This window comes from Mandrillus leucophaeus, unplaced genomic scaffold (assembly GCF_000951045.1).
Source record: "Mandrillus leucophaeus isolate KB7577 unplaced genomic scaffold, Mleu.le_1.0 Scaffold211, whole genome shotgun sequence".
Taxonomy (NCBI): Eukaryota; Metazoa; Chordata; class Mammalia; order Primates; family Cercopithecidae; genus Mandrillus; species Mandrillus leucophaeus.
This window is the reverse complement of record NW_012102155.1, coordinates 3677145-3687936: the sequence shown is the minus strand read 5'-3', so window position 1 is coordinate 3687936 and position 10792 is coordinate 3677145. Positions and strand designations below refer to the sequence as shown.

At 40.6% G+C, this 10792-nt stretch overlaps 1 protein-coding gene across 1 annotated transcript in view; it reads left to right on the top strand.

Annotated features, from left to right (window-relative positions):
• The first annotated feature begins 530 nt into the window (after positions 1-530).
• ZMAT3 (zinc finger, matrin-type 3) overlaps positions 531-10792 on the top strand; it is an 85970-nt gene continuing 75708 nt past the window's right edge. The window contains exons 1-3 of the mRNA XM_011980370.1: positions 531-1187; positions 1339-1459; positions 4953-5279. Of these exons, the coding sequence (XP_011835760.1) occupies positions 5010-5279 (270 nt within the window). The 5' untranslated portion in view covers positions 531-1187; positions 1339-1459; positions 4953-5009. The remainder of the gene's footprint in view (positions 1188-1338; positions 1460-4952; positions 5280-10792) is intronic.

The window sequence follows — 10792 nt, the reverse complement described above, 5'->3', positions numbered from 1 at the left end:
TAGGCGCCCGCCACCACGCCCGGCTAATTTTTTGTATTTTTAGTAGAGACGGGGTTTCACCGTGTTAGCCAGGGTGGTCTTGATCTCCTGACCTCGTGATCTGCCCGCCTCGGCCTCCCAAAGTGTCGGGATTACAGGCGTGAGCCACTGTGTCAGCCCTGTACTCTTAAAGTAGTAAATTTGTTATCGTTTGCCACACACAAAAATAATACCCCAGCAGATCTTCATAAGGGTTAATTTACGCTGCAAGTTTAGAGCTGGGATTTCCTCAGCTCATCACTCAATGTTAAACCTGAAGATGTCCAGGTTGGTTATGAAGGATGCGACATCCTAGCGTTGGCCACTGTTTTCCTGGTCCTTCCTGTCTTGTAGGTGAGCCTCTGGGGGTCAGGAGAAAGTCTCCTCTATCTCCTGCTCACTTTCGTGTAGGAAGAGGGAAGGTGTGTGCGGCGGAGGGGGGGCGGGAAACGGCATTTTGTGTGAGGGAGGCGGCCACTACTGGGCAGGCAGCCACGCTCTTCTTCCTCCATCCTGGGGCGGAAGTGGGGAGAGCAGCAGTTTAAAGGATCCACTCAGCCGCCTCAACCGCCAACCAGGAGACGAAGGGAGGAATAGAATGAACAATGTTTGGATCCCAATGACGGGAGATGAAAGTTGCAAAAGCTCTGCCCAGGCTTCTACCAAGGATTAACTTTCCAGGGCATCTGCTGAACAGCTCTTCGGGGCTGTCTGCTGAGATTGGCGGTGGGAGCCTCCCGCCTCTCACTCGTGCCTTTGTTCCCCACGCCGGCCCAACCCCGCGCCCCTGCGCTGGCGGCCACAGCACCTGACCCACGCGCCGCCCGCCTGGGATGCTGGAGCCGCCGCGGCTGCCGCTGCTACCGCTGCCTGGCCTGCTCCGCCAGGCACATGCGCAGTGGCGACACCGAGCCGGCGCCCTCAGTCTCCTCCTCCACCGCCTCCCGGTTCCGCAGTCACTTCCTGCAGCTGTTTCCCTGTGGGTCGGGTTGGACTGACTTTTGACAGTCAGCCTTCGGCTGCGGAGGGGGCTCGGCGGCGGCCGGCGGAGAAAGTTGCTTCGAGGAGAGGCTGGGTCGAGCTGGGCCGAGCCGGGCGCGCAGGGCGGGCGTCGCGGGCGTCCCGGGCGGACGCGGCGCCGAGACTGCCGGCGCGTCCCGGGGGTTCCGGTAAGTGCAGGCGATTGGGAGCCGCGGGGCTTTCAGGACAAGCCCCGGAGCGCCGGGGACTAGCGGTTCCTTTCCGATGCTCTTTCCATCTGCCTTCCACGTGACAGGGCTTGCGCTGCTTCTATTTATCAGTTTAGTTAGCTCGTTTCAGGCATTTCACGTGGACCAGGTGGATCATCTGTGGGTGCCGCTGCCTTGGCCCTCTCAGTTGCCCCCGCCCGGTGGGAGTCTGGGGATTCCATCCTTCGTGATGGCATCCTTACCGGGTTGAGGTGCGTGTGTGGGTTCGTGTGTATGCATGCACATCTTAGGAATGTAAGGTGGATGTAGGCGACGCTGAAGTGTCTGTAGCTTTGATTCAAATCTGTAAACAGTTCCCTAGGATTAGGAACCGTCACAGCGGAGACTGAAAAACATTCGCCAGTTCGCCAAGGCCTCTTCCACAGTTTTCTGCGTTCTTTCGAGCCTTCCTTATAGGATATACCTTGCCTCAAGTGATTTTTTTTTTTTTTAACTTTTCTCCGTCTCATTCCTTCTTGCTGCGTTCTAATGACCTCTGAGTAATGCTCGCCGCCTTTCCCGCATTTCCAGAATTCCCAATTACAGACTTACCTAGTTTGCGGGTAACCTGCTGCTAACCTGTTCCTTTATTCTATTCTCTTTCCTCTGTAGATTTCTCCAAATGAGAAAGAGATTGTCTTTAACACAGTATATGAAGAGTAGGCCCCAGTCCAGTGATGAAAACTAAGTATGCTCTGATAATTAATTTTCTTTAAACAGGGTACATTGCGAAGCTTTGATTTTCTTTAATGTCGTCTTAGGTCCTTTCCAAACCAGGACATTAACCAGCATGAATCCTTCATTTATGCCATTGCAAGCATCAGAGTGAGTGGTTTTTAAGATCTGAAGAATATTTATGCCAGTCTTCAAATTAGTCCCTTTTAAACCAATGCAACAGTTGAACAGATCTGAGTTGCATGTTTTGGGTCTATGGATTCCATCATTCATGCATTCACTGAAGACTTGGTTTTATTCATTTTAAGATTTATATTATGCTAATTTTTGTTTGCAAATGTACTAATATTTGATGCAGTTGTCATACATAGATTTTTTTGAGGAGTCGACATTGTGTTGATTGTTAAATATAACAAGAAATAAATTTGGGATATCAAGCTACTCTTTAAAAATTATAAGATCAAAGCGATAATGGGTAAATCTGTGTTTGGCAAGAATTTTTTCTTTAAATCAGGTAACTTTATCCCCTCTGGTAGGAGGCCTTTTGTACCTCTGTGCTTTGAGAAGGACCTTTATTTTGAGGGAAACTTATAGATAACACTGGGGGAGACACATGCTAGAATTTCCTCAAGTGAAAGTGAGCTTTCATAAAACAAGTCCAGACATGCCTAGGCAATTGGTAGCATTTGATTTTCTGTTTATATTGGTTTCCTTTATCCAGATGTTTTCACACCCCCATTCACCTTTTCACTAATGAACTAGCAGCATGTTTGTGGCAAGTTGACGTCAGTAGCTTAACATTATGAATTATTATAATTAGGTAGTTAAACTTTTTAAAAGGCTGTTCTTTGTCTACTTAGTTCCCTTTTCTAAAATGACCATATCTGTTTTTGCTTTATGGATATCTTTACTTGATTCGATTAAGAGAAATAATACCATCACAGAGAACCTGACTTTTTAAATGTTCAAACTCTATATTGCTTTTCTTTATGTTCCCAAAGATATGGGCAGTACACTTCTGCTTAAAAATGAAATAATATCATTTTTCTAAATTTTGTGATTAATGAGAAGTATTGTTAAATTCTATGACTAATACTTACACATTTTACCCTTAACTACATTATTTTCCCATCACGCTGATTTCCTTTGTTGCCTCCCCACCCCAAATTTCATATGAAAGTTGTTACTTGATTTTCAGGTGCTGTGTAGTTATCAAATGTGGTAATACGGACTTTAACTTTTCAAAATTTACTTGATACATTTTAGTAATTCTATTATTGCCATAATGTACACATTTCCATTGCAGATGGAAATTTTCAGCAGCTTAAAATAGCCATATTCTATTGACCAAGAGAAGAGGTTTTAATACTGTTTTGAGAGAGTGTAGGGAATTGTGGATTTTGAAATAAGGATTCTAATTTGGGTTAATTAGAATCTTGGGAACCCAAAGGGTGTACTGTGGTTCATTTTGGGACACTCAGGTTAGACGATGCCATCTGTAGGGGGAGGCAGGAGAAATGGATAAAGATTGAAGAGGGGGAGGAACATTTTGGGTCTTTTCTGAGGGAATTATAATAGAGACTATCAGTTATTTATTAAGAAGGGGGAGGAAAATAGCCTCAAGACTGAGGAACTGGAATTATACTGTGACTTTTGGTGGTGTGATCCATTATTCCACTGGACATTTCCTTGATACCTTATTTTGTGTAGGTAATTTACCTAGAGAAGGAGGAAAAATTTGAATTTTACAGGGGACTGATGAATATAATCTAAGGCTGTATGAGGTAAACTCAAGAGCTCACAGTGAACAGGCAAGTATCAAGAACAGGCAGCAACTGAGTGGGGACTGAGGTATCCCAGAGATGGTGGGCCTGGCTAGAGGGCACTGTGCCTCTGAGCACTAACTAGTTAATTGCGTCCCATATAGGAATGTGGGCCAAGTGATGCCAGATCATCCTTTTTCAAGAGAAGCCACGAATCTCTTGATTTTTGAATGTTAACAACTCATTCAACTTAAAAAATAAAAACAAAACTGTATATTCCAAACAGCACATCTGTGGCTGTATGTGGCCCACGGGCTGCTTGCCACCTCTGCTATACATTGGCTCAACTACTTAAATATTGCTAGTTGATCAGAAGGAGCATATTTTATTTATTTCTGTCATACTTTAACTCTAGGCTATTCCTAGAGTTCCTTGAAATTTCTGCAAGGTGATTTTTTTTTTTTATTCACTCTTCTTGATATTGGTTGGTTGGAAGAGATATTTGCTAAGATTTTTAGCTAGTGGTTTTTTTTTTTTTTTTTTTTGAGACACAGTCTTGCTCTGTCACCCAGGTTGGAGTGCAGTGGCATAATCTCAGCTCACTACAACCTCTGCCTCCCCTATTCAAGCGATTCTCCTGCCTCAGTCTCCGGAGTAGCTGGGATTACAGGCACCTGCCACCACACCCAGCTAATGTTTGTGTTTTTAGTAGAGACAGGGTTTCACCACATTGTCTCGAACAGGCTGGTCTCGAACTCCTGACCTCAGGTGATCCACCCACCTTGGCCTCCCAAAATGCTGGGATTACAGGCGTGAGCCACCATGCTGGACAGCTCATGGTGTTTTTGTCTGTGCATGATTATCATTAAGAGTGTTTAAGTGTTAGTGTGCCTGAGGGAAGGGGTCTGGACTAGGTGACCTTTGATGTCCATTTCAGCCATGTGACTTTTGAATTTAATTAGCCTTGGATGCAATGCTATTAATGTTCATGGACCAGAGGGATAGCAGTTGGAACAGTGCCAAGCAAAATAAAGCCAAATCTATAAAGCCATTCTCAGTGGAAGAGCACCACGTTAACATGAATTAACAGGCAGGGGAAGTCTGCTAAATGAGGCCAAAGGAAAGAAGTCCCAAGGATAGGTTTGGAGAAGTAGAAGAAAGGGTCAGATTATGTTGTCATTTACATGTTATCTTGTGAAGTCTCATTTTTAAGTGAATTTTTTGTTTCTGTTCTTTTTTTTTTTTTTTTTTTTTGCTGTTGATTCAGATTTGAAGACCTTGCTTCTCATCACCCACTGGATTATGCCCAAGGCTTTCCTACCCAATGATCCTCTTGCAACACACCGTGCTTCCTCCACCTAAGCAGCCCTCACTCTCGCCTCCTATGTCATTGGCCACCAGGTCTACAGGAACCTTGCAGCTTCCACCACAGAAGCTTTTTGGGCAGGAGGCTTCCTTGCCTCTTGCAGGGGAAGAAGAGTTATCAAAGGAAGGGGAGCAAGACTGTGCCCTGGAGGAGCTATGTAAGCCCCTGTACTGCAAACTCTGCAATGTCACCTTGAACTCTGCACAGCAAGCCCAGGCTCATTATCAGGTAAAGGGAGAAAAGAAAACCAGGCATTTAGTGGGGTGAACATTTCAGGGCTCTTCCTGTTTAGCAGTTGTCTCTCTAGATATGACTGTGCGTGGAATATCAAGATGGCTTAGAGAACAACTAAGTATAAATTTGTTTGATTAAAAGCCTTATGTTTTTACTTTAAAAATAAGTATCACTTTTTGTAGAATGGATCTCAACCTCTTACACTAAGCTGTGTGGCGTTCGATAGCTTACCAGTCTTTGTAGGCAAATGTAAATTATATATGCTGGCATTTGAATCTGTAGTCTTAAGAAGAACAAGTATTTAAAACATGATGTACCAGCCTGGACGACAGAGCAAGACTTATCTCAAACAAACAAAAAAACCCATGATGTACCAAACTCAATTCAGTGTAAAATTGTTTAGAAGCTAATATAATTTGCATCATTTCAAGGTGATCTCTGTGCATGACTCTCATGCTTTCCATTTTTGACTTATAACTCTTATATATCCTATCACTGGTAAGGAAAACACAGGTATCTTTTTATAGTGAGAATAAAATGACATTGGAATATTCAGCCCTATCCTTCATTCATAATAAGCATACTCTAATTTATTTTAGCCAGTTAGTGTAAACTAATACTGGTTTTTAAGATTTAAAGCTTTCACCTCCATGTTGAATAGCTAGTGGAGAGGACCATTTTAAAGGGTAATATTACCAAAGAACAAATGGAAAATTAAACTTTGGTTCTAAAGAGAGGGTACAATATTTCTTTTTATTCTAGACGTCTGTATAAAGTTAAATAATTTCCTTTTTCGGAGAAAAGAGACCTGGGAAATAATCAAGGACAAAACCCACTGAATGATGTCTTCCTGGGACATCATTGATTTGATTATTTATTATCTGCATGAAAATCTCTAGTAATAAGAGAGTATGGTAGAAGACTGTTACACAGGTGTTTCTTCTCTTGTGCACCATAAGTTTCTCCAACTTAAAGTTTTTGTTTACTGTGGGTGTTTTAAGTCTTCTGTTTTGCTTTGATCCCAAAGACTAATTATTGTGTTGCTTTTTGATTGTATGTCGGAAGTATTTTGATGGTCAGTTGTTTTCTCTGGTATTTAGGGGAAGACATAATATGTTGCCTTCTTTAAGTTCCCATTATGTGGTTTTGTTTTGCCCTCAGGTGCAGAGAGTTGAGTTAATTGTATCTCACAGATCTTGACCTGTGTCATCATTGGTTCCTAAAGGCCTCTTCTGGTTTTATTTTTACGTTTTCCCCCTTTCCCCAGTATCTACTCTCATCACTTTGCTGTGCAGTACAATTGTTTGATACAGGGTCTTCCTTTGCCTGTCTTTACCATTCAAGCAGAGTCTGTTAGGATGATTCATCTCAACTCCAAGACTGTATTAGCTTTCTTCATTTATTCCTACGGAACGTTCAGTTTTATAGCCTAAGACTCACTTTGAAAAAAGAAGCCAGAGTTCTCAAGGTTTAATTATTAGCCGCATAAAGCCCCTAACAAATCATTAACTTGGGAGCAAACCCACTTGTATGCTATACACATGTATAATTACCTTTATTTATTTATTTATTTTGAGACAGAGTCTTGCTCTGTGGCCCAGGCTGGAGTGCAGTGGTACGATCTTGGCTCACTGCAGCCCCTGTCTCCTGGGTTCAAGCAATTCTCATGCCTCAGCCTCTCGAGTAGCTGGGACTACAGGCGCACACCAGCACACCCAGCTAATTTTTGTATTTTTAGTAGAGATGGAGGTTAGCCATGTTGGCTAGATTCAGCCTCCCAAAGTGCTGGGATTATAGGCGTGAGTGACCTACCGCACCCAGCCTGTAATTCCCTTTTAAGGAAGAGTTGTTTACTTTTATGAGGGAAAACTCTTGGGCAGTGTGTAATTTTAACATGTCCATTGATTATACATATACGTTATTTCTTTTTTCTCCTAATAAAACTTTTTGACTTCATGGACTTTGAAAGGTGCTACTGATGATACATAGAGAAGATTCAGTTTGATGCAAGGTCATTGGATTATAAGGCTAAAACTAGATAAACGGAATCAACGTTTGTTTTTTTCTTTTATTTTACATTTTTGCATATGTTTGTTCTAAACTTTTTAGTTGACAAGATTAGTAATTATACTTAATTTCAGTTTCCTCAATGGTACAGTGAAAAAATAAATTAGAAAATATAAGAAAAGGGAAATACAATTTAGGTAAATTTCTCAAAAATCAGAATTTTTAAGTGGAAAGGTTAAAGGAGAACAGGATGTAACGGGACAACTTAAGCAGCTAAAAACCAGCGTAAAGATGGGAAAGAAAAGAGGCAAGCTAGTAATCAGAAAGTAGAAGCTTACAGAAAATGAAAAGTTTGGGTATAAGAAAGTATATTGCTAAGACTTTAGAAGCAAAGATTCGAATGAGACTGATGTTATTGGTAACTCTTAAAGAGAGAAGTTTTTAACAGAGAACTAAACTAAGGCAAAGCAGTTCATGTGTAAAAATACAAAGCAATTACATTAGGGGAACATAGAAAAAAGGTCATCTTAGAAGTGAAATCTGGATTTTAATAAGATAGAAATGGTCAAGGTAAAAGTGTATAGTCCAAAATATAGATCAGGATAATAAACAATCAGAGTGTAAACATAACTCTAGAAGTGGGTGAGCTACCAAAGAAGGAAAGCATAGAAATGTTAGCCAAAAAGATGCATCAGAGGGTGTACATGAATAAGCAGTAATAAAAGAAAGATTACTGAAGACAAGGCTAAGACCAGGCCAGGTGTGGTGCCTCACACTTGTAATCCCAGCACTTTGGGAGGCTGAGGTGGGAAGATTGCTTGCATTCAGAAGTTCAAGACCAGCCTGGACAGCATAACAAGACCCCATCTCTACAAAAATACAAGGAAATTAGGTGGGCATAGTGGCAGACACTTGTAGTCCCAGCTATTCGTGAGGCTGAGACAGGAGGCTCACTTGAGCCTGGGAGATTGAGGCAGCAGTGAGCTATGATCATGCCACTGTACTCCAGCAAAGAAAGACAACAACAACAACAACAATAACAACAACAACAAAACACACAAAAAAGAGAAGGGTAAGACCAATGAGTAAGGCTTACCAACCACAGGAATAAGTAGAATGCCAATGATTGTAAATTAATACAACAAAGTGGTTTAGGGTTAAATGAGATGATGGCTGTACAATTTATTTCAAGACTAAAAACTTACTTTCTAATTTTTAATACAGAGCATTACCAAACTGTATCTTCATTATTTCAGTTATGTGTGAGATAAAATGGGTCATGGGTAGCCTGTTTATGAGCTAGAAATGCATTTGTGAGAAGTGATAAATCACTGTGATTACATTACTCAAAACTTTTTAGTCAGTTGATGCCATTGTTGAAATCATGGAGTTTCAAATTGCCTCAGGTATTGTAAACAAAGGTGGTTACACTGGAGCCGGACTGTATCATGTTCCAGTAATCCAGGACATGCAGTGGAAACTACCCAATAAATACTTCCCTTTAAGCTCACTAGTGTTTTTTCCTGACGTCCCAGTGTTCCCAAGCTGGGGCTACCTTAGCAGTGACCCATGTGTATCTGTAGTCATTACAGATTTAGTTTTATTCCAAGTACTTTTTAAGACTGATCAGTTGGCTTCAAAACATCGTCAGCTGTTGTTTCATTTTTAATGAAGGCATCGAATTTTATATTCTTAAAATTAGGGCTTTGGGTATAACTTAATTTAAAATCCAATCTTTGGAGGAGAAACATACTTTCATTTTATTAAAGTCTATCTGCAGGCTTCAGGTTACTTAGGGCAAGGCTGGCATGGGGTAACATACCACTGTTTCATCAGCATAAATACCCAGAGGAGGAATTGCTTTAGCATGGAAGGTTATTAACAGAAATAAAAAAAGCAAAAAACATGGATGAATTTTGCTAAGGCATCCACAGTTTAAAGTCACCAGTTTATTTGCTAATTTGCATGTATATATTTGACAAGATGTACTTACATTACATTTATAAAATTTGTCATAAACATGGCTTTCTATTTGTAATATTTAGTAGTCAAATAATAACCTACTATGTTAATTAGATTGATTAGAGAAAGAGAATACAGGTGAAAGAGTAGCTTTAGAATTAGGATGCTGAGTGTAGTGGTCTTAATTCATAATTCATAATGAAGAGAATGCTGTTAGATTTTTCCCAAAATTTAAAGTACTGATTTTGGCACTTACATCTTAATATTGATCACCCAGGTTTGGATCAGTGAATTAAATCTCAGCTAATTTTCATGTATTCAAAATTCTCCGATTTGACTTTTTTCCAAATGGACTTACAGTGGACTGAGAATGGCTAAAACACACTTCAGATTTGGTTTTAATGCATGTGCTTTACACGTGGCATGTATGCTTTGGAATCTAACAGCTTTGGGCTGGAATCTTGGCTCAGTTACTTTAGGCAAGACACTGAATCTCTCTTTATTCAATATCTGTAAAGTAGGGATCATTGTACTTCCTGTGCAGTATTGTGAGAATTACATGTGTTATCTTAATAAATCCTGGTTGGTTGAAATAGGTTGCTATTGTTTAGAAGTGTTTGGGTCTCAAATGAGCAGAATGAGATGGTACACAGCTGTCTTACTGTTGTTACTACCTTGATAGTAACTTGCTGTAGGACCTTGTGTAAGTAAGCAAAACTTTGTTTTTCTTGATCATTCTCCAGAGATACTCTTTTAGATCCAGATACCAGGTTACCTTAAAAGAGTCTCATGAAGAATAATTCAACCAACAAATGAGGCAAAATAAAATGATTTTCAAATGTAAGTTCAAATAAAATGATTTTCAAATTTCAACCATACTACTCGTCTGTCAGCTTAGTCCATTTACCCAAGAATCAATTCTTGTTGGTTTTCTTGTTCTGCTCTCTGAAATCACCACCTCTGTAGGCTTTTCTAGCTGTTGCTTTGATCACTTGAAAGGGCAGAAGCTCTCTATGATCCTGCCAGTTTTCTGCCTCCTCCTCTAGTCTACCCCTACCTCATTTCTTCTTATTTCAAAATGATAGATACCCTTTCTTTTGTCCAAGTTTGATTCCTCATCCTGTTTTCTGGATTTCATCGCCTTTTCACCTCAATCAAAAACTGTGCTCAAGTCTCTTCTATATAAATAAAAATAGCAGCAGCAACCTTCCCATTACTTTTAATCCCTGCTGTCAGCAACCTTTCTCCTCTTCTCTCCTGTCCTTAGCATTCTACTGGATATAATTGTTCTCTTCAGGTCTTCATTTCCCATTCATTCCCCAGCCCACCGTATGCTGATTTCCATTCCTATATGCCACTGAAATGGTCCTTTCCAGTGTCACCATGATCTTACAGGCCAAATCTAACTCCTTCTCACTTGACCCCTTTGTAGCATTAGCCAATGGTAACAACTTTCTCCTAAAAAAATTTAAAAATATTTTTATTTAAAATAATGCCTGAGGAACCAAAGGGTTTATAATGGAAAGTAGTAATTACCT